The sequence below is a fragment of the Periophthalmus magnuspinnatus genome, chromosome 2 (assembly GCF_009829125.3).
Source record: "Periophthalmus magnuspinnatus isolate fPerMag1 chromosome 2, fPerMag1.2.pri, whole genome shotgun sequence".
Taxonomy (NCBI): Eukaryota; Metazoa; Chordata; class Actinopteri; order Gobiiformes; family Gobiidae; genus Periophthalmus; species Periophthalmus magnuspinnatus.
The window spans coordinates 17,350,625-17,375,739 of NC_047127.1; the positions used below are offsets into that span (position 1 = coordinate 17,350,625).

At 38.7% G+C, this 25,115-nt stretch overlaps 1 protein-coding gene across 1 annotated transcript; it reads left to right on the plus strand.

The window, feature by feature from the left end:
* Positions 1 to 333: 333 nt before the first annotated feature.
* cpo (carboxypeptidase O) lies at positions 334 to 22,640 on the plus strand. The gene is made up of 9 exons (XM_033982495.2): positions 334 to 430; positions 1,399 to 1,438; positions 2,121 to 2,222; positions 2,631 to 2,732; positions 4,106 to 4,222; positions 4,828 to 4,915; positions 8,734 to 8,936; positions 21,881 to 21,965; positions 22,088 to 22,640. The coding sequence occupies exons 1-9, from the start codon at positions 366 to 368 to the stop codon at positions 22,354 to 22,356; spliced, it is 1,071 nt and encodes a 356-aa protein (XP_033838386.1). The 5' UTR covers positions 334 to 365; the 3' UTR covers positions 22,357 to 22,640.
* The last annotated feature ends 2,475 nt before the right edge of the window (positions 22,641 to 25,115 follow it).

Below are 25,115 nucleotides of genomic sequence, written 5' to 3' on the forward strand. Positions count from 1 at the left end.
TACAATTTGGCTCGGACGCCATCTTTAAACAAGATCTTAACTTAGACTACAGGGTTAGCAGTACACAGAATAAGACCGGATATTTTGCTGTTTATGGAGGAAATTATGGTGCTTCGAAAATTGCAGCCTATGCGGTTTATTAATTGTGTCCATTCAAATTGCATTTTGATTCAAATGCAGTTAATCTTGCAGCCCTAATATTGCTTGTACAAAGTGTCCACAAATACAATATATATAGTGGTCCCTATCTCTACTGCAGTTACTCATTGACAGAGCAGAGATATTACAAGACAAAGGTGTAATTTTATCACTAGAGTAGCTCCATAATAAATATCTGTTCAAACGTCAACTCCTCAGTTTTCACCATGGACCTGGCACTAGCACTAACCCTGGTCTTTCTCTGTTCTGTGGGTGCTACACAAGCTAACAGGTCAGTATTTGTTTTTTTCATTTAAATATGCTATAACAGTAAATACTACACCTTAATTAGCCTTAGTAAAAACACAAAGACTGAAGCACTAACATGACATTGTAGATATGTTAGCGAATGTTCCTCAGTATAGCATTAGACTTACTCTTGCATTTATCAAATTACTACTGTGTTGTTTTTTTTGTTTTGTTTTGTTTTTTTTTGCTAAAAATTAACTTGGAAAAACATGTGAGTGGTGGTGTCTTTGTGACATCACCTTTTCCCAAGTTTAATGTCACACTGTGGAGCATTCCAGGCAAAGATACAACCTCCATAGTGACAAACAGTTGGTAGGCCTCTACTAGAAAAGCTAGTGCATCTCTACATAATAATGTGCATATTGTCGATTAAGAATGATTCAGAATTATTACTACTCTACCCCCTAAATGAAGTAGTTTCTAAGATGGAATTATGCTTAATATTTATAAAGTAAGTAATTAGGGCTATTAATTATTGCTATCATTTTAAATGTGTAATATGGAGGTTTAATGAAGGCATTGCTACATTCATTTTATCGTGCAAGTTATTGGGAATATTGTATGATAGACATTTTTATTACATTTTTGACATATAATTTAAAGGTACATTATGTAACTTTTCTGGTGAAACAAGCAGGTAGCACCACCTGGTCAAGTTACAGGTCTAATCTGTGGAGAGCTGACCTCGCTCAGAATAAATACTGCATGTTTTCCAATGTATTTTTTGAGCAATTAAAACATGGACTGAAATGTATGCTAGATACTAAATGTATCTAGCATATATAGTATGCCATAGTATGGACCTTTCCAAGCTAAGAAAAAACACATTCATGGAGACAAGCAGGTGGCAGACTCTCAGTCAGAAAAGTTACGCAGTGCACCTCCAATTATGTTTTTAAAATGTGCATAATATAATTTGAATGTCAGTATGATAATTTTCCAATTCAACAGAGTGCAGTATGACTACTTCAAGTATCATAGTATGCAAGAGGTAAGGATATTGTCAAATCATTGTCATAGGAAGAATACATATTGAGTGCCTGTTCAATTGGACATAATTATTTATTAATATAACCAAAATTTCATTGAATATATAATGATAAGAAACCCTTACAGAGAAGGTAATTCACTTGGGGGTATTAACATTATCGGGTATTTACAAAAACAATGGGTTAGCTTGTGTGCTAAGCTTTGGATAGGATTGTACTGCTAACCCTAAGGAGGGTTCGAATAGGAGAGATTGCTAGATTACTGAAACGTGCATGGATGACATCTAAAAACTCTTCCGGCATGTTTTTGATGAGGGAACATGGTAGAAACCTAAAAAATAAAAATAAAAAAAAACCCTCAAGTTTGCATAGCACCCCCTCTTTAATCATGAATCAACAATGTTATCTTTTTTAACTTTATGCATGCCCTTATTTGTATTTATAATAGCTATATGTCTACTTTGTATATTATTATTATTATTATTATTATTATTATTATTATTATTATTATTATTATTAGTAGTAGTAGTAGTAGTAGTAGTAGTAGTAGTAGTAGTAGTAGTAGTATTCAGTGTTTTATGTTGCACTTTATCACTTTATTTCTAGCTTTTGAAATTGTGTTCACTGACAATGGCAATAAAAGTGTAAGTGTAAAGTGTAAAATAATGTGTTTTATACTTACAGATCACCAAATGGAAGTCAGACATAGCTGCTGCTCATAAAGAGGTAGTGCGCATTATTGAATATGGAAAAACCTACGAAAATAGAACCATCGACCTCCTCAAGGTAAGGCAATTATATTAATGAACACAGACAATATGTGAGCCCACAAGAATTGCAGTGGTCCACAGTTATTCCTCACTTACTTTATGCATTCCAAGCATTCAAATTATTCAGTGATGAGTTTATAAATGCTTTTCACAACTTTCAGAGGCCAGAGGTAGAGTTTTGCTGTCACTGTACAGCTAACAACAACTAGCATGCTGAAAGAGCACTTCCCTTATGGGCCAATAACATTATTTTGAATTAGATGCATAGTACAGAGTGGACTTATTTCGACCTCAAGAGCTGCTTATAGAATATACTGGACAATACTGGGACAAGACAAATTTAGCTCAAAATTGGGTTTTGTGTTTTATTTTTTGAGTAATATTTTGTTTTGTAAATTGTAATTTTATCATTCAAATTTTTCAGATAGGTCTACCCGGTCTTAACAAGAAAGTTGTTTGGATGGATTGTGGAATACATGCAAGAGAGTGGATTGCACCTGCTTTCTGCCAATATTTCGTCAAAATGGTACAAAAACTATTCATATTAAGTGGGCAGTACCTGGAGGGCTAAAGAGGAGAGTGAGGGGGTAGGAGTGCTGGGGTCTGAAGGTGTAAGGAAGTGTGATTGGTATCCACACTTCAAACTCCACCCCTGCAGCCAGGTGTTTGAGCAGTCCTGTGCAATATCATATAATATTTGAAATTGCAGAGGGCACTGAAGACAGCATAATAATTAGCCATTTTTATGTTTTTGACCAGAAAGCTGCACCTAGTTTGCTCTAAAATTGCAAAACATGACTAGGTAATGAACAGGTAATAGGTAAAACCATATACCGTAAATTTCGAACTATAAGCTGCTACTTTTTTCCCACACTTTGAACCCTGCGACTTAAACATTGGTGCAGCTAATTTATAGATTTTTACTGGCTAACCGCCACTGGGGGGTAGTCTCTACCAATAAATGCAAAAGTGAGAGAGACGAAGGATTATGCGCTGAAAATGCAAATTATGCAACTTTAAAGATAAAGGCAAGTGATCTGTCCATCATAGAAGGAAATAGAGCCACTGCACATAACTTTGACCATCACTGCATGTAAGCTTGACTATCAAAGACAGAAATAGACCGCTGCCCATAAGTTTGACCTTTAAAGAAGGAAACAGAGCCACTGCACATAAGCTTGACCATCAAAGAAGGAAACAGAGCTACTCCATCTAAGTTTGACCTCAAAGAAGAAAATAGAGCCGCTGCACGTAAGTTTGACCTCAAAGATGGAAATAGAGCCGCTGCATGTAAGCTTAACCATCAAAGAAGGAAATAGAGCCACTGCACGTAAGCTTGACATCAAAGAAGGAAATAGAGCCACTGCACGTAAGCTTGGCATCAATGAATTGATGGTGCGATATTGGAGATGGCAGCAGGAAGAACTTAGTCAATGTAAAAAGCCAATAAAAGCTTTCAGGATTAAATAAAAGCAGATGGCCTGTGTTGGTGCTGTTTTATTTTCTAAACATGCAGGTATGTTTATCCCATGTTGGTGACGTACTGCAGATTTTCAGGCAGAGTAAAAAAACAAAAAAAACAACGTGTCTTAAATTAAAATAAAATAAAAATAAATACATTTTTAAAAAACTCTCCTTGTCTTTCTGTGTAAATATCTTATGCTACAACATGAAAATCTGAGGCTTATATTCAAGTGTGGCTTATACATGTACAAAATGTATTCTTTTCAAATTTAACTGGTACTTATATTCAGGTGCACCCTGTAGTCCAGAATTTATGGTACACAGTTTAGTAGCACAAAAATGTATTTATTGTTTAGTTCCACTCACAATTTCACAGTAATGTTACATTCAAATATGTTACACTGACTCACATCTATTCATTATTTAAAATTTTAGATTCTTGAAACCTACAAAACAGACCCTAAAATGGAGCTGATGATGAAAAACATGGACTTCTATGTGACCCCCGTTCTTAATGTGGACGGGTACATGTTCTCCTGGTTAAATGAAACCGTGAGTACAAATAATTATTTAATTTTTAATTTTTATTTTGATTGACTGGTTTTAAATAAATGAGAATTATAACCGGATTGGAGAGGAAACAGATCAGGCATTATTGTAGAAATTCTCAGGAAATTAAACTTGTGTGAGTGAGAGATTAATTAGTAATGGTTACTAGAAATTTGCTAGAAACTAAATCAGGTCTAAACAAAGCCTAAAACAGGAATAACCAAGGTATAAACCAGTACTTAATCAGGCCTTTACCTAGCCTAAACCATATCTAAACCAGTTCTAAACCAGGTCTAAATCTAGATGAACCAATACTAACACAGATATTAAAAAGCAGGTCTCAACCAGGCATAAACCAGGTCTTAACGAGGCCTGAAACAGGACAATCCCAAATCTAAACCAGTATTTAATTAGGCATTAAGTCTAAACAAAGTCTAAACCAGAACTAAACCAGGACTGACCAAGGTCTAAAACAGGTCTAAACCAGGACTAAATCAGTATCCTCCCAGGTCTAAACCAGATTTGAACCAGGTCTAGACCAGGACTAAGCCAGAACTAAACCAGGTAAACTGGACTAAACCAGATCTAAACCAGGTCTCTTGTCTCAGACTCGTTTGTGGAGGAAGAACAGAACTCCTGGTCCTTGTGGCTGCACTGGGACTGACCTCAACAGAAACTTTTACTCAAATTGGGGAAGTGAGTACAGTGATATAATAATAATATACCAATACTATATTACAACTGTAATACATGTAAAATAAAATAATAATATATTAAAATATACGTGCATTCATTTAAAACTGAAAAGAAACACTACACCATGTTTTCCTTTTGATATGCAGTTATGGAAGGGGTTGTAGTTTTTGGCATCATTTAGTTGTTAAATTTGTGTGCTGCAGTTTAAAATAAATCCAAGTTGATCTAGCAGTAGCAGTAACAGTAGTAGGAGCAGCAACAACAGTAGTATACAGTAGCAATTGTAGTAGTATTAGTAGTAGTATAGCAGTAGTAGTAGTAGCAATAGCAAAATCTATAATAATAATAATAATAATAATAATAATATTACTACTACTACTACTACTATTACTACTACTACTACTACTACTACTACTACTACTACTACTAATAATAATAATAATAATAATAATAATAATAATAATAATAATAATAAAAACTGCAAGCAGTGATAAAGGCCCTCGCCACCCCTTGCGATGCCACCGCAAAGATCCTGCCTTTCGGTCCCACTTACATCTCCCCTCCCATCAAAAACAGTCTAAGTAATAAGTCTAAGTCTAAGTCTAAGTAATACTACTCCATTAATTTCAATGAGAGCATTTATGACATTGTCACGCCTGCACGGTTGATAATAGAGGTATGCCTTCATTGCCTTTTTTGTTCAGATTGATGTGTGAAATATGTGTGTCAAATCTCAATGGTCTTCTTAATCCCAGTTAACCAAAACCCATGTATTTCAATGACAAATGTTGGATGTTGACATGGCAGCATGATTCCAAATAAAGGTATGTCCTCTTTGGCTCTTTTGTTCAGCATGCCAATATGAATGTCCATGCCGAATTTGAATGTTTTTGACAAAGTACATTTTTTGTCCCATTCAAAATTTCAAGGTGGTGCTGTAGAGCAGTTTTATATACAAGTTGTATATAGCTGTGTTCAGGTTGTTAATTCACATAAATGTTTCATTGGATCTGAATCAATTTGACATCACCTATGAGAAATACGCATGTTTTTATGCTTTTAAAAATTCCCACAAATGTGTCGATTATATATTATGATTATATATTTTAAAATTCATAAAAAATCTAAACAATAATATTTATTTGTAAATGGGTATTGGTTAGTTTTACAAATTTTCAAGCCTTTTGAAAGAAATTCCAAGGTGGAGATATCAAAAGTAAGTAAGTACAATTTTCAAAACTGATATGGCTGGCTAATGAGGTCATAATAGACTTTTTTACTTGTCAAGGCTATTTTCATGCTACGTTTCATCTTTGTATGTTCTGGATTTTGTTCCAACTTACATCGCCCTTCCCCCCAAAATCAGCATCTCTGTATTAATACTTTATTCATTCCAAAGAGACCATTTATGACATTGTCACATCTGCACAGTTGAAAATAGAGATTTGTTTTCATTGGCTTTTTTGTTCAGTGTGATGAGGGGAATATGTGTACCAAATTTCAACTGTCTATGACAAACAATTTTTTTTCATCCCAGTTAACCAAAACCCATGTAATTCAATGAGAAATGTCGGATGTTGCCATGGCAACGCACTTGCAAATAGAGATATATTCTCATTGGCTTTTTTGTTCAGTATGGGAATAGGGATGTCCATGCCAAATTTCACATGTTTTTGACAAAGCAATGTTTTTTGGGTCCCATTCAAATTTTCAAGGAGCAATGGATTTTCTCAACTATGTAAATTGTATATCATTGCATTTAGATGTTCAATGTGCACAAAATGCATATTATAGGGTAATAGGACACTCCGAGTTTGAGTTACGCACAATTTAATACAAATTAAACAAAAAAACGCCATTTTTGTTTACATGTTGGCCACACACATTTTGTGACAGCCAAAATCAAGAGAGTTGTAATACCACATGAGTCTAGTTCATTTGGACCAGTTTGCAAGCTTCTTGAATGAAAATCCACCGTGTAAATATTCAAATGTGAGAGGTAAAATTTTGAAAAAATTGGGTTCCGCCCACAGTGGTTAACTTCCTGTAGGGTTTAGGGTGGGGTCATAATAAATTTTTTTACTTGTCTTGACATGTTCTATGCTTGTACCAAATGTAATTTGTCTTCATTGAAAAAAGTCTCTCATTGCTGTAATGTATTTTGAAAATACTAAATTTTTTACCAACCTTGAATTTTAGGCCATAGTTGGATTATTGTAGAGCATCTATTTAGTCTACAACAAAGTCCAGTACTCTGAACCTCATGCATATCAATGACACATTTCTTATGTTACCACGGTAACATAGTTGCAGATAGAAGTATGTTATCATTGGCTTTTTTGTTCAGTTATGTCAAGCCAGTTACGCACCATTTAATACTTCAAAAAATTGCTTTTTTCTTTGCAGGCTGGTCACACCCACATTTTATGACTTAGCAAAATTCAAGAGAGTAGCCCACAATCCCACATGGGTCTAGTTTATTTTGACCAATTTGCAAGCTTCTTGAATCCATGGTGTAAAAAATTCAAATGTGAGAGTGAAAATTTTGAAAAAATGGGGTTCTGCCCATAATGGCTGACTCACAATATAAGTTTTTTACTTGCATTGACATGTTCTATGTTCGTACCAAATTTAATTTGTCTATGATGAAAAAGGTCTCTCATTGCCGTAATGTATTTTGATTTTTGAGGTGGCGCTATTGAGTCATTTTGAAATATAATTTTTTTTTCAAAACGATACATTTTTTGCCAACCTTAAATTTTGGGTCCAATAAAATGTACTTTTTGTTAATGTTCAGGGGGTCAAAAACGGCCTCAAAGCAGTAAGTATAATAATAATAAACATTATTTTTCTCCTCAACCATAAAAGCTACAGTCATGTGACTTTCTCATATTGTGCCCCATTACAAATAAGGCCCTGGTGAATTTTTTCACAAGTCCAAGAAAAATGTATTGTCTTCTATGAATTTTTTAAACCGAAATTTGAAGAGGGCGCTAGAGAGCCATTTTGTGAGAGAGTGCTTTGATTTGCATATCATCATCTTCAGCTCACAAATGTGCATAAATGCTCTGTTAGCTTTTTTTGAACAAAAAAATGTGTGAAAGAGAATTTTAAAAAAAAAAATATTCCAAAATTTGGGATTTTGTTGAAAATTCAACATGACCGCATTCAAAGTCATATTCAAAATGTAATTGATAATTTTAATCACACATGGGTTTAGTGGGTTTTGTTCGAAATTAAAACTGTGCGAGGAGATGTCCTGAATGCGAGGGTGTGCGATTTTGTCATCCCCGGGTTTGATCCAATATGGCCGAGTTCCTGCAAGTTTTAGGGTGGGGCCCATAATATCATTTTTGTCATATCTTGACATGTTCTATTTTTTTATGTAAGCTTCAGATTTTTACGTTGACTTTTTTCCAGGTCGGGCTCCCATTGGCCCAGTGAAAATCAAAGTTTGAGGGAGTGCTACTGAGTCATCTTTCGTTATTTTTCCTCGGAGTCTTTGGTGACCATTATAGGTCGTCAAGTTCTAATTTTTGATACCACTCACCGCCGTGTTGGGGCATGTTTACTACTTGATTTTTGCCATTTTCCGGGCTCCAAACACGATTTTTATTCCCTCATCGGGACGTTGTGCCAGGCTTGGGTCTAATAATAACAACAACAATAATAATAATAATAATAATAATAATAATAATAATAATAATAATAATAATAATAATAATAATAATATAAAACTTTAAAAAGTAGTCGTAGTAGCAGTAATAGTAGTAGTTGTTGTTTTTGCTGTAGTAGTAAATATGTTTTACCTTATTTAGCTGTGGGTGTCTCCTTCGACTGTTGCTCTCAGACGTTCCCAGGACAGGGACCAGTGTCGGAGCCTGAAGCCCAGGCCGTGACTCAGTTTGTGCGGAACATCTCAGACAGTGTCCTAGCCTTCCTCACTATCCACTCCTACGGACAGCTGTTGCTCATTCCATACGGACATCCTGAGGTCATCGCACCCAACCAGGATGAACTGGTAAGACAGAAACGTACACAATAATAATGTTCAAACCATTTTTAAACCAAGTCTTAACCAGCACTAAACCAGGATTAAACAAGCACTAAACCGGGACTAAACCAGCACTAAACCATGACTAAACCAGGTCTAAACCAGCACTAAACCAGGACTAAACTGGGACTAAACCAGCACTAAACCATGACTAAATCAGGTCTAAACCAGCACTAAACCAGGATTAAACGAGCACTAAACCAGAACTAAACCAGGACTAAAGGAGCACTAAATCAGCACTAAACCAGCACTATACCAGCACTAACCCAGGACTAAACCAGAACTAAACAAGGACTAAACCAGGACTAAACCAGGACTAAACCAGGACTAAACCAGGACTAAACCAGGACTGAACTAGGTCTAAAACAGGTCTAAACCATGACTAAACTAGGCCTAAACCAGGTCTAAACCAGGACTAAATCAAGACCAAACCAGCACTAAACCAGGTCTAAACCAGGTCCAAACCAGGTTCTAACCAGGTCGAACCTGAATTTTAGTTGTATGTATTTCAGTCTTAGTAACTACTTAACTAAATAATTTGGGTTAAAGCAGTAATTAAGCACCAGTTAAATGAATATCTAGTACAGATTACAGAAATTATAATTGTAATTTTAAAAATATTTTTTCTGACCATTTGACTGTATTAGAAGTACAGGGTCAGATTAATGTCATTTGCAGCTAGCTATGTCACTGTCACGTAGAGTCCACATTTAACACTGTAAGTTAATAAACTGGCAAAAGTCTTCCATTTTTCCAACTAACACGAAATTAGATGTGACAGCCAATCCACTCCCAATCCCCATATGCACTTCACACCTCACCTATCCGGGTGTCAACATCTCCTCCAGATTGTTAGAGCAGTTACACCCTACTTCTTAAAGCAACATCAGACAGACAGACTCCTACCATGGATGAACCTTCCGCTCTCTCACTGGTAGAATAGCTGCAGGCAAAATGTCCATACTTTCCAAAATTTTTTCCATGCTTCCCATTCACCCTCCAACTATGTGGTTCAACTCTCTAGACACAATAATCATATAATTCTACTGGAAAAAATAAACCATCAAGGATCAAATTGACAACATTACAAAAACCTAAATTACAAGGTGGACTTGACGCCCCAAACTTTCACCAACACTTCTCCAACCAGCTGCAGTCAATTTTAAAATGGACACACCCCCTTCAGTCAGACAATACTTGGTTGGAACAGATACATAGCCATAATCTCTTACTTTCAGACATCACTTTTCTCAGCCAATCAATTAACTCAAATCCCTGTTTTAGATCTACAACAATACCCTCTGCTCTGAAAGCCTGGTGAAAATTCCATAAAATTACTGACTCACTCAAGGCAAGTTCGTTTGTTGAGCACAATTCGAACACAAAGTAATTCAAAGTGCTTTACAGAATAAGAAGGACATTAAAATCACACAAATCAAAATGTAAATAATCACAAATAATCATCATGAAATTAACATTAAAATAGAAGAGTGCAGAATAAAAACCTTTCAGTCGTATGCACTGCTAAATATAACTGTTTTGAGTCTGGATTTAAACATTGTCAAAGTAGAGGCCTGTCTCACATCTTCAGGAAGACTATTCCAGGGTTTTAGCTGGATAAAACTGAAACGCTGATTCCCCATGTTTAGTCCTGACTCTGGGCACCAACAGGAGGCCGATCCCTGAAGTTCTCAGTGTGCGAGATGGTTCATATGGCACTAACATGTCGAAGATGTACTACTCTACTTGTACACAAGCAGAGCTGCTTTAAAGTTTATTCTTTGAGCTACAGGAAGCCAGTGCAGAGACCTGAGCACAGGACTTATGTGCTCGTACTTCCTGGTTCTAGTCAGGACCCAAGCAGCAGTGTTCGGGAAATAGCTGCAGCTGTCTTAATGCTTGTTTGGAGAGGCCAGTGAGCAGACCGTTACAGTAGTCTAACCTACTGGAGACAAATGCATGGATAAGTCTCTCTAAGTCTGGTTTTCACAGTATACCTTTGATTTTTGCAATGTTTTTTAGGTGGTAAAAGGCTGCAGATGTTACTGATATGATGTGGCTGTTAAAGTTCAAGTCTGAGTCCATTATTACCCCTAGATTTCTAGCCTGATTTGAAGGTTTAAGAGAGAGAGACTGTGGGTGACTGCTGACACTTTCCATATGTTTCTGTGGCCAAAGACGATGACTTCAGTCTTGTCTGAGTTTAGCTGGAGAAAGTTGTTTTGCATCCACACACTGATCTGTTGGATGCAGTGTCAGAGTGAATCCACTGGTCCATATTTACCTGCTGCCAGTCAGACATAGATCTGCGTGTCGTCTGCATAGTTGTGGTAGGACACATTATTGCTGTGTATTAACTGGCCTAACGGCAGCATGTAGAGATTGAACAACAAGGGTCCCAGGATTGGCCCCTGGAGGTCCCCACAGGTCAGGGACATTTTATCTGAGACACATTTTCGATTTCAACAAAGTACTATCTGTTTTCTAGATAGGACTTGAACCAGTTTAGTGTCGTACCAGGGATGCCCACCCAGTCCTCTAGTCTCTGTAAGAGGATCCCATGATCCACAGTGTCAAAGGCAGCACTCAGATCAAACAGGATCAAGACTTTGCCTGCATCAGTGTTCAAGCGGATGTCATTTGTCTCCTTGATAAGAGCAGTCTCAGTGCTGTGGTGGGGTCTAAAACCTGACTGGAAAACATCAAAGGAGTTGTTCATTTGGAGAAAGTTAATAAGCTGTTGGTAAGCAACTTTTTCAAGGACTTTGCCTAGAAACGGCTGATTAGAGATTGGTCGGTAATTGTTCAATATTGTGGCATCAAGACTGCTCTTCTTTAGGAGAAGCTTGATAACTGCGGTTTTCAAAGCTCTTGGGAATGTTCCAGATTGAAGTGGCATGTTAGTTATGCAAGTGGGTGGTGACAGCATCCTGTCGAGCACAGACTTTAAAAATTTTGTGGGTAACACATCGAGGCAGCATGTAGATGAACTCAGACTGGTGACAATCTCTTGGACAGTTTTGTCAGTTACAGGTACAAAGTGAGTCAGTTCTAAGTGTCTAGGTAGGTGTTGTTATTTGCGTTGTGGAATTGATGCCATTTTTAATGCCCTGAACCTTGTCATTAAAGAATACTGCAAACTCATTGCACTTAGATGTGGAAATTAGTTCTAACGGCAGCGGAGCTGGGGGGTTTGTTAATATGTTTACTATTGCAAACAGGACACGAGAGTTGTTACTACAACTTCCAATAATGTCAGATAAATAACTCTCTCTTGTTCTACATAAACTGGTTGTAGATGTGTGTCTTTTCTCTGTAAATCTCATAATGAACCTGGAGCTTTGGGTTGCACCATTCCCGTTCAGCGCTCTGGCACTCCCTTTTCTGTGCCCTGACCGAGTCATCGTTCCTCCATGGCGCTTTCTGCTTATCTTTAACCATTTTAACCTTCATCAAGGCAATGGTGTCCAGAACATTCAAAACACTTAAAGTCACAGAGTTCAACAAATCATCATTAGAACATGAGGCATTTTCAAAGTGTATGATTTCCATGAACAGTGCACCTGTGTTATCATTTATGTGTCTCCTTCGAACAACTGCAGGACCAGCCGCTGGTTTGGGAACAACAGGAAGTTCAAAAAAGACATAGAAATGATCAGACAGAGCAACATCCACCACATTGACATTTGAAATATTTACTCCTTTTCTAATGAGCAGGTCCAGAGTTTGCCCTCTGTTGTGGGTGGCCTTGCTGACATGCTGAGTCAGAGCAAAGGTTTCAAGGACAGAACTGAGCTCTTTAGCGTTTCTGTCAAACACATTATCCACATGTACATTAAATTCACCTGTAATGACTAAACTATCAAAGGCAGTGCATACGACTGAAAGCATTTCAGTAAAATCATCAATAAAACTCAGACAGTACTGGGGAGATTTGTATATGACTAAGTAGAGTATGGAGGGTGATTGTTTTATTTCCATTTTAAAGGAAACATACTCCAAAGATAAAAACACCCCAAATGACAACCTGTGAGTGAACAAATTACCTCTAAAAACGCACACACACCTCCACCCTCTTTGTTTACTAGTGTTTAACATTCAAATTTGAAGTCTGGTGGAGTTGATTCCACTAGAATTGCATTACCTGTGTTTTTGTCAAGCCATGTTTCAGTTAAAAACATAAAATTAAGTTTAAAAGAAGAGATTACTTAAAAATGACTTGTTACATAAAGATCTGACATTGAGCACAGCAAGCTGCTGCTGGGACTGAAACCTCTGATTGGGCTGTCACAGACAGGTTCAAGGCCTGTGATGAGGGCCCTGGGGGAAGTGACGCTGGAGATGCATCCTTTTCTTGGGAAGGGGTGGTGCTGCTGACTTGTTCTCTGGGGGAGGTGGTGGTGCTGCTGAATCCCTTGCTGGGGGAGATGGTTGTGGTGCTGACACATTGGCTCGGTCTCTGGTTGGCGCAGCAGGAATGCTTCTCTCATTCCTCTTTTCTCTCACTGGGCCAGGACCCTGTCCAGGCCGGTGCCTCAGAGCGTGGAGGAGGTTATCCGTCAGGACTCTCACTCCATCTCTGCTCAGGTGCGGGCCATTTCCCTTGAACAGGCCATTGTTTCCAGAATGAATTAAAGTTCTCAATGTAGTGCGGTCCTCTGGCTACACATGCGTTGAACAGCCATGTGTTCAGCTGAAGCAGCCGGGTAAATTTGTTCATCTTCCTTCTGTCTATGCTAGGAAGAAGTCCGTTGATGAATGTCTTAAACTCCACTTTATCAAGCTCCTCAAATAATTTAATGAAATTCTTTTTCAAGATTTCAGTCTGATTCGTTCCGGTGTCAACTGCACCCATGTGCACAATCAGCTGTTTAGCTCCTTGGTATGTTGACAAAACTTTTGGCAGGAGTTTTGTAGTCTCAGAAACAGTGTGACTGGGATAAGAGCAAGTTTGCATTCCTCTGTGGCTCACATCTCTGATAGCACCATTTCCTAGCAGCAGCGTATCTCTGACCTTGACGTTTGGCACAGATCGCATGCTGCTGCTGTTTTGCCAACTTCATTGCTCTTGTTTTGTGACAAAAATCCATTTTCTGTTTCTATGTTAACATCAGTCTGTGACAGTGGTTTGTAAGTTGTATTTTGGGTGATGTAATTATATTAGCATTGTCTTTTATCACTTGTTGCCTTGGCTTCGCATTCTTGTCTTTACAAAGCTTTGGAAAAGACACTGTATCGCTCAGGTTTAAATTGAAAGTAACAGTTTTTTCACCCTCTTTTCTGAAAGTAACTGTGGACTGCTTATCACTGTAAGTCACAGGGAGTGTCGGGTAAAGTCCTTTTTCAGATTCTAAAACAAATATCTGTGCTTATAGCTCAGTTGTTTGTTGTTAATTGTTCCAACAGCGATCGCAGAAAGAATTCCTTTGGTTTCTTCCCCTGGACATGTTGCTGGATCATCAGAAATTTTGTGAAAAAAAAAATTTAAAAAATGGTTCAAAAGAAAATAATAACTAAACAAATCTTTCAGCACTGGAAGAGGTAAAATGATTAAAAAGAAAGTAAAGAAGCAGCAGGAGCAAGCAAGGTTTGCGTCTGCACTCTTCAGAAGCAGGAAGCCGAAATCCTTGGTCCTTCAAAACCTTTCTGGAACGGTCTGGATTGTCAGAGAAAGGCATAATACATTTAGAACACATCTTTCACAACAATGCAGTCGCCTCCATCAAACATCTTATCTTTAAATACGGCATAGGGAGCAACACATTTTTACCATACTCACAACTTAAATCATCAATATACAACAACAAAAACCTGGACCTCCCACAGCCTACCACTGATCTTCTCAACCTAAAGACAAAAAACAACTCTCAAAAGCTTATCAAATAATCACAAAATCTGAGACATCTCTTCATCTCAGTATGACTAAACAAGAACAGGACCTGACTGTTGCTCCCGTTGCCTTCTCTTGGTCTCAGATCTGCCAAAACATCTACACCATGACATCCAACACAAATTGACTCAATACAAAATGATCCATAGAACACTACACAGGACAAAGATTATCAAAAATGGGCTTCACCTCGATTAACCGCAACAACTGCAACCAAAACAACCCAGACATCTACATCCATGCGTTCTCGCACTGCACCCAAGATTCAAGATTCAAGATTTCTTTTATTTGTCTCCCTTAGGAGAAATTTTTCTTGGACCAATGGGCTGCTCACACCACAGTAAACAACAGAACCATACACAGGGTGTAATACATCTCTCTCCACACACCATCACTAATTTTTACATCATTTAACAGTTTCACTGAAACAGGTACAAATGAATGTTTATATCTGTTGTATCTCCACCGTGGTACCCTGTACCTCCTCCCTGAACTCAATAGTTCATATTCAGGGTACAACACATGTGTCGGGTCAGAGAGAATGCTCCTGGTCTGTCCCCTCATGGCCTGTTCGTAAAGTTCTTGAGGGCTCAGAGGGACAGCACAGCCCATAATTTTCCCCGCTGTCCTCACCAGATTTAAAATTTGAGTAGACCCGGTCTATCATTTCAGTCACAAAACTACTAACACCAGTTTTTGGCTGCCACATAGCTCTATGCCTACTCCTCTGTATACTTGGTGACACATCCACAAACAAACTGAACAACTCTAACTAAAAAACACTACTTCTCAGTCTGACTGTCACCAAGAAAACGAACCTCATGCTGCTTATTAGAAATTAATTTTACATATTCATTTTTTTCTTTTTGCGTATTATTATTTTTCATTATTACTTTCATTAATCAGTAATGAACAATGAAAGACGACTCAGTAGCGCTCCCTCAAACTTTGATTTTCACAAGTATTTCTCTTTAATACATTTTTTGTTTGGAAAAAGCCGATGGAGCGTTTATGCAGATTTCCAAGCTGATCGCAATGATAAGCAAATCAAGGTGCTATCTATCAAAATGACTCTTAAACACCAACTTCACAAATCAGGCCTTATTTGTGATGGGGCACAATGTGATGAAGTCACATGACTGTAGCTTTTCTGGTTCAGGAGAAAAATAATGGGTGGAAAAAAAATGTCATATGATGTCATGTCATGTTTCATGTTCAAAAAAATTAACTTTTCAAAAATCAAAATACATTACGGCAATGAGAGACCGTTTTCATCGTAGACAAATGAAATCTGGTACAAACATAGCACATGTCAAGACAAGCAAAAAATTATATTATGATCCTGCCCTAAACCCTACAGGAAATTGGCCATTGTGGGCAGAGCACAATTTTTTATATATTATAATAATATTTTACCTCTCATGAATGTTTTACACCCTGGATTTTCATTCAAGGAACTTGCAAATTGGTCAAATTGAACCCATGTGGGATTACAAGCTAGCCTTCTGAATTTTTTTTAAGTCATAAATTGTGGGTGTGGCCAACATGCAAACAAAAAAGCATTTTTTTTCAAGTACTGAATTGTGTGTAATTCAGACATGCAGTGTTCCATTTCCCAGCATTAATATGGCCCATATGAATGGGCCACAAAATAATTACTTTGCCAAAAACATTTGAAATTTGGTGTGGACCAGTGTGTGGTATTGCCACTGAACAAAAAAGCCAATGAGAACAGACCATTATTTGCAAGCATGTTACCATGGCAACGTCCGGCATTTGTTATAGAAATACAGGGGTTTTGGTTAACTGGGATGAAATAATTTGTCATTGAAAATGTTATTGAATTTGTCATTGAAATTTAGTACACATATTCCACATGTCATGAAAAACACTGAAAAAAAAGTCAATGAAGACATACCTCTATTTCTAACCGTGCAGGCATTAAAATGTAATAAATGGTCTCATTGGAATGAATGGAGAAGCGGAAGCAGAATCTTCACAGTGGCATGCCCCCCACAGTCGCAAGGGGTGGCGAGGGCCTTTATCACTGCTTGCAGTTTTAATTATTACTATTAATGTCATATAACTGTAAACTGTATTGAGAGATGATGCTAGCAATAATAATGGATAAAAAATTTAAACCAGCCCACATAATATCTGACCCACACTCTTCTCTACTCACATGCCACCAACACTACGATTAACTCCTCACTGGTGAATTTTTATTGTATATTGTTGTTATTATTATTATTATTATTATTATTATTATTATTATTATTATTAGTAGTAGTAGTAGTAGTAGTAGTAGTAGTAGTAGTAGTATTTAATTACATTTACTTTTTACTTTATTTTAATTTATTTAATTATTTTTTGGCCCCACTCCCTCTTTTTATACTCTACAATTAGAGGAAGGAAAAGGGAAAAGAAAAAAATATTAAAGCCGCAAGCGGCGATGATGGCCCTCGCCCCCCGTGCGACCGCCCCCCACACGCGACCACCCGGGGCCGGCCGCCGCCCCCATGCACCATTTTCCCCGCCTGGCCACCCCACGGCCACAATCCGCCCCCCTTCACACAGTTTCTATATAAATATGTGTGACCAACACATTATAATGGAGGTCCACGGCGTTGAACCGGCAACCTCGTGCACAATACAGGTATGGTGTAATGGACTTTTTTGCCTCTTTTGAGGTCCACAATGATCTCACCAACTTTCATGCCAATCGGACAACGGTTGTGTCTTTTACCTGTACAGTAGGGGGCGCTATAGAGGTCACTGGCCACGTGCTCATTATGTTTCTTGAGCTTTTTAGTCTGATCCATGTGTCTGTGATAGGGAATCAAATACGCAGGAAAGCAGTCATATTTTGATAGTGTGCTGTGCATAAACCAGAAAGAATATCCCCAAAACGTGGATGATTATTGACAATAATCATGTGTACATGCTGTATGTGGAGTTTGAGGAAATTTGGATGAAAAACCTAGGACTAGATAGGTTTCATTTGCACTTAAGGAAAAGTCGTGTAGGAATTTAAATCCAATGATGAAGTCATATTTTGAGGGCATCCTACTCATGAACCATAAAGAATATCCCCAAAACGTGGATGATTATTGACAATCGACATATGTACATACTGTATGTGGAGTTTGATGTAATTCGGATGAAAAACCTAGGAGTAGATATAATTCATAGACATGCAAGTCAAAGTGCCAAGTGCCAATTTCTTTTCAATTCATTGCGCCCTTGGTGGCCAACAGTGGAAAATAACCCATGGCCATAATGTAATTTTTTGTTTCTTCTGAGACCATGAATGGATTCCCCAAATTTCATAGGAATTGGATAATGTTGGCGTTTCACCCCTATGGTAGGGGGCGCTATAGTGTTCATTTTGATTAAAATTAATATTGCATTCCATTCATGCCCCAATCTCGCATATGTGATGTGAATGTGAGCTCTGTAGGGCAATGCCTGTGGTCGTGAGGGGACATCGAAAAAACAGGAAACGAAGGCGTTTTTTGGTGGCGGCGTACGGGCGAACCGTGTGGAATTCGGAGAAAACGTGGATAATTTATGAAAACCCATGTGTTTGGATGTGGCATGTGAAATCTGAGCTCATTTGGACCAAAAACCTGAGACTAGTAGCGTTTTGAAAATACGCAACGAAAAATTTGGTGAATTTTTTATCCAAAATGGCCGACTTCCTGTCTGTCATAGGGCAGCGCTATAATTATATTTTGTGCTTCTCTCTATGAGCTCTATCACTGGTACGAATTTCGTCAAAATCTGAGTCGGGCCTCCCTATTAAATTGAAAATTTCTAGGTGGCGCTGTCGAGCCGGTGTGCTTCGGACATTGTCGCGATGCCAATTTTATGAAATTTTTCGCCGAGCTGGTCGATTCTATACCTATATGTGGGACTTTTCGTTGACGTTCAGGGAGTGAAAACTGCGATCCTTTTGGCGGAAAAAAAATAAGAAGAAGAAGAAGAAACCCATGAAGAACAATGCCCCTCGCCATCACTTCGTGAGTGGCAAGGGCCAAAAATAAATTCTGCCAGGGTTACTCAATAGACTCACTAATGGGGCAGAGGGTTGCCTCACAATAGAGTCATCTTGATCAGCACCCCCATCAGAGTCAAGGTGTGACCAGGAAGAAGCCTCACTGCCCTTAGCTGTACTGAATCTCTATGATTGAATCTGAATCTTCTTTTTAAATGTTCCGTTGTTTCCCTCTTATTTCTTTAGTTTTCTTTTTCTGTTTTCTTACTTACCTACCCATACGCACACGCACACACACACACTTATCTTTTTACACATTTTCACTCCCATATAAGAAGACAAGGAGAACGGATACCATTCTTAATGTCTCGTCACCTGCTTCAAACCTGGATGCATGCACCCCCTCTTCCCTCAAGCCAAAATGTCTAATGTCTTTATTGTTTGTATTGTCTATAATATCACACAAAAAAAACACTGTAAAAAAAAGTCTAATGACACACTGGTTACTACTACTACAGTTACTACCACTACCAATTACAGCTGCTAAATGACTTTGTGGATAACTGGAGCTGTGTTTAAAGGAGTTATAAACAGCCAAACCAGAAAAACAGTTGAAATAGAAGTTTACATACACTGTATAAAAACTTTTTTTTTCAATGTCTGATATGAATTCAGACTAAACTTTTCCTGTTTTAGTTCAATTATTTCTATTTGCAAAATGCCAGAATAATGAGAGAAGGATTATTTTTAGACAATTTTTTCATTACGTCCTTTAAAGTTTATATACATTTCATTAATATTTGGTACCATTGCCTTTAAACTGTGACTTTGGTCAAATATTTTGGATATCCTTCCATGAGCTTCTCTCAATAGTTGACAGGAATTTTGATCCATTTCTTCTGACAGAACTGGTGTAGCTGAGCCAAGTTTGTAGTCTGCCTTGCTTGCACATGCCTTTTCAGGTCTGCCCATAAATTCATCAGGGATCAGGGCTTTGTGATGGCCACTCCAAAGCAATGACTTTGTTATCCTTAAGCCACTTTGTAACCAGTTTGGCAATATCCTTCGGGTCATTGTCCATTTGGAAGACCAATTCACGTCCAAGCTTTAACTTCCTGGCTGATGTCTTCAGATGATGTCTTCAGTATTTCCACATAATGTTTTTTCCTCCTGATGCCATCTTTTTTGTGAAGTGCACCAGTCCCGCCTGCAGCAAAACAACCCCACAAAATGAGGCTGCCAAACCTGTATTTCACGCTTGGGATGGTGTTCTCAGCCTTGCAAGCGGCCCCTTTTTCCTCCAAATGTAACAATGCTCATTATAGTCAAACAATTCTATTTTAGTTTGGTCAGACCACAGGACATGTCTCCAAAATAAAGGTCTTTGTCCATGTGTGCACCAGCATGCACCGGTGCATGTTGGACTCCGCCAGGGCTGCCCTTTGTCACCGGTTCTGTTCATTATATTTATGGACAGAATTTCTAGGCGCTTCCAGGGGCCGGAGGGGGTCTGGTTTGGGAACCACAGGATTTCATCTCTGCTGTTTGCAGATGTTGTTGTCCTGATGGCTTCTTTGAGCCAGGACCTGCAGCAGGCACTGGGGCGGTTTGCAGCCAAGTATGAAGCGGCTGGGATGAGAATCAGCTCCTCCAAATCCGAGGCCATGGTTCTCGACCGGAAAGAGGTGGTTTGCTCTCTCCGGGTGGGTGGTAAGTCTCTGCCCCAAGTGGAGGAGTTCAAGTATCTCGGGGTCTTGTTCACGAGTGAGGGAAGGATGGAGCGGGAGATTGACAGGCGGATCGGTGCAGCGTCTGCAGTAATGCGGTCACTGTATCGGTCCGTTGTGGTGAAGAAGGAGCTGAGCCCAAAGGCGAAGCTCTCGATTTACAAGTCAATCTACGTTCCTACCCTCACCTATGGTCATGAGCTCTGGGTAATGACCGAAAGGACAAGGTCGTGGATACAAGCCGCCGAAATGGGTTTCCTCCGCAGGGTGGCCGGGCGCACCCTTAGGGATAGGGTGAGGAGCTCGGTCACACGGGAGGAGCTCGGAGTAGAGGCGCTGCTCCTACAGGTTGAGAGGAACCAGTTGAGGTGGCTCGGGCATCTGCTCAGGATACCTCCTGGACGCCTCCCTAGGGAGGTGTTCTGGGCATGTCCTACCGGGAGGAGGCCCCGGGGAAGACCCAGGACACGCTGGAGGGACTATGTCTCTCGGCTGGCCTGGGAACGCCTTGGGGTCCCACCGGAGGAGCTGGAGGACGTGTCCGGGGTGAGGGAAGTCTGGGAGTCCCTGCTTAGACTGCTGCCCCCGCGACCCGGCCCCGGATAAGCGGAAGAAAATGGATGGATGGATGGATGTCCATGTGTGCATTTGCAAACTGTAATCTATATTTTTTTACATTTCTTTTGGAGTAATGTCTTCTTCCTGGCAGAGTGGCCTTTCAGCCCATGTTAATATGCACATGGACCAAAGCATGTTCATCTCTGGGACACAGAACCCGTCTCCTTCTAGAGAGGTATGATGGCTGGACATTCCAATGGTCTTTATACTTGTGTATAATTGTTTGAAGAGATGAACGTGGCACCTTCTGAAAAGTGCACCAAGGATGAACCAGACTTGTGCAAGTTTACAATTCTCTCCCTGATATCTTGGCTGATTTCTTTTGACTTTCCCATGATGTTACAGAAAGAAGCAGTGTGTGTCTCTAATGAATTCAAATGTTCTTAGTAAACCTATCAGAACCTTCCACTGACATAGCATCATCATCTGGGTTTTTCCCAAATTGTTGAAATGCATCGTAATCTTACTGTCTGTAAACTTAGTAATCTCCAACTTTATTACTTTGAAGAAAAAAAAAATCTAAAAAAAAATCCTTCTCTCATTATTCTGGCATTTAGCATGTCTTTTTTGTAGTTTATGTAAACTTCTGGTTTCAACTGTAACTACAATCCAATCCAATCCAATGCAATGTTATTATTATTATTTTTTTTAAGTATTTTAAATATTGTTTTATTCACAGATGGAGGTGGGATTGGCTGCAGCTGAGGCCATAGAGAAAGTCCATGGAATGAAGTACAAAGTGGGCACATCTCCAACCATTCTGTGTAAGTACCAAACAACAACTGGAAGTAGTAATAGTATCTGAAACAGTAGTAATAGTAGTATCAGTTTCAGAACTAAAAGAAAATATACTCATTAAAAACTCACTCTTATTCTCCTTCACTAGATGCAAACTCAGGCTCATCTCGGGACTGGGCACGACTCCAGGGCATCCCCTACTGTTTTACTTTTGAACTGCGGGACAACGGCACTCACGGCTTTGAGCTGCCGCAGGAGCAGATCCAGCCGGCCTGTGAGGAGGCCTACAGCGGAGCCTTGCACATCATCAACTACGCTCACGACAAGGCCTTCAATATCTACAATAAGGCTCCTACTGCTGCTGGGGCCTTGTGGGGGGCCCTATTGGTCACTCTGCTCACCAAGTGGATCATGTAATCATGTAATATGAAACAAGACTAAACAAGGGATAAACCAGGACTTACCTTACTTACTTCACCTCTAACAAACTTACAGACGGTAGCTTTAAAGGAACTGTACGTTTCCTATGCTCTTGCAGTTTTGAAGTTTTGAAGTTTTGAAGTGAACCTGGGTTGCCAGAGCCTTGGATATATACTTACATATATATGGATATATCCAATGTATCACATTTAATCTGTTTTTTACAATGCAACGCAGTGTCTTTCTTTGATTTAAGTTCTGTATAATTCAATAAAGCCTTGCACTACAATCTTTCAAATGTCCATACTTTTGATAAAAAATAACTTACTTGTTTAACCACCAAACTGAAATACAAAGCAGTGGGCCAAGAAATTACTCAACTGCGAGTAAAAAGTATTTGAGAAAAGTACTACTGAAGTAAGAGTAACTTAAAGAGTAACTGTTGGGACTTGAATGTAATTTGAGCGACAAACCATTAAATAATGCACAAAATCAGACACAAAAATATATCTGATGGAACGGTGCAAGAAACAAATTATTTCATATTGTCAACATAAAGTTTTTGTCACTTGTAGACTGTAACAAACAGCCCGTTTGTTACAAAAGTAACAGCACTTTACACACTTCACTATATGCACTTTAAATTGCACTTGCACTTTAATAGCACAGAGCACTTGAACATTATTTGCACTTTAAAAGAGACACTTGCACACAAAGGATTTTAAAATGTTTGTTTAACTTGTCTGTTTACCCAATTTTAGATCTGGAGGCACAGTGGCACTTTAACTGAAGCTCCCTGTTCTGGAGGGAAAAGAAGACAAATGTTAACAGTTAATAATTATTTCGGGCATTTTATGAGTTTTAAGTGTATTTGGTGTTTGTTTTTCATGTTTATGTGTACATATATCTACAAAATTCATTTGGTTTATGGGTTTATTTGGTTTTATGGAGGTTTAAGAGTTTTAAAGAGCTAATTGTGTTATTTTTAAACACCCCTTTTAAGAAATACTAGTTTTATCCAGTTAGGACAGCATAAAAGGCACCTGATGCCAGCAAACCATGTTTTGCTGCTTGAGGAGACACTGCTACCCAAACCGGTCTAGGTCTAGACCAGGTCTAAACCAGTTCTAATCCAGGTCTAAACCAATTTCAATTTCAATTTAATATTTTATTTCATTCATTAAAACAAAACAATCCGCATAACTGCATACAGTTTTACGGCTTTTGTATAATTTAAAAACCAGGTCTAAACCAAGACTAAACCAAGTCTAAATCAGTTCTAAATCTGATCTAAACCAGGACTAAGCCAGGGCTAAACCCAGACTAAACCAGGACTAAACCAAGACTAAACCAAGTCTAAACCAAGTCTAAATCAGGTCTATACCAGGTCTAAATCAGGTCTATACCAGGTCTAAATCAGGTCTATACCAGGTCTAAATCAGGTCTATACCAGGTCTAAATCAGGTCTATACCAGGTCTAAATGAGGACTAAACCAAGACTAAAACAGGTCTAAACCAGTTCTAAATCATATCTAAACCAGGACTAACTCAGGTCTAAATCAGATCTAAATCAGGACTAAAGCAGAACTAAACCCAGACTAAACAGGACTAACCCTGGTCTAAATCATGACTAAACCAGGACTAACCCAGCTCTAAATCAGATCTAAACCAGGTCCAAACCAGGTGTAAATCAGATTTAAAGAGGTCTAAACCAGGATGAAACTCACACTAAACCAGGACTGAACCAGGTCTAAACCTGGTCTGAATTAGATCTAAACCAGGACTAACCCGGTTCTAAATCAGACCTAAACAAGGACTAAACCAGGTGTAAATAAGACCTAAATCAGGACTAAACCAGAACAAAACCCAAAATAACTAGGACTAATCCTGGACTAACCCAGGTCTAAATCAGATCTTAACTGGAAGTAAACAGGACTAGACCAGATCTAAATCAGGACTAAGCCAGGACTAAACCCAGACTAAACTAGAACTAAACCATGAGTAAACCCAGTTTAAATCAGGTCTAAACCAGGTCTAAAACAGGTATAAATCAGATCCAAACCAAGACTAACCCAGGTCTAAATCAGACCTAAACCACAACTAACTCAGGTCTAAATCAGATCTAAATCAGGACTAAACCAGTACTAACTTAGGTCTAAATCAGATCTAAACCAGCACTGAACCAGGACTAAACCAAGACTAAATCAGGATTAACCCAGTACTAAAACAGATCTAAAGCAGGAGTTATCCAAGACTAAACCCAGTGTAAACCAAGACTAAATTGAGACTAACCCAGGTCTAAATCCGATCTAAACCAGCACTAAAACAGGACTAAACCATGACTAAACCAGGTCTAAACCCAGACTAAACAAGGACTAACCCAGGTCTAAATCAGATTCAACCAGAACTAACCCAGGACGGAACCAGGACTAACCCAGCTCTAAATCAGATCCAAACAAGGACTAAACCTGGACTAAACCCAGACATAAACAGGACTAACCTAGGTTTATATCAGATCGACACCAGGACTAAACCCAGACTAAATCAGGACTAAACCAGGACTAAACCAGGTCAAAATCAGTTCTAAACCAGGTCTAATCCAGGTCTAAATCTGATCTAAAGCAGGACTAAACCAGGACTAAACCATGTCTAAATAAGATCAAAAGCAGAACTAAACCAGGACTAAACCCAGACTAAAACAGGACTAACCTAGGTCTAAATCAGGACTAAACCAGAACAAAACCAGATTAAATTCG

Coding starts and splice junctions, on each gene's coding strand:
- cpo (XM_033982495.2), top strand. CDS start 366: ATGGACCTGGCACTAGCACTAACCCTGGTCTTTCTCTGTTCTGTGGGT. Junction 431..1,398: donor GGTGCTACACAAGCTAACAG/GTCAGTATTTGT, acceptor CCAATTCAACAG/AGTGCAGTATGACTACTTCA. Junction 21,966..22,087: donor CACATCTCCAACCATTCTGT/GTAAGTACCAAA, acceptor CTCCTTCACTAG/ATGCAAACTCAGGCTCATCT.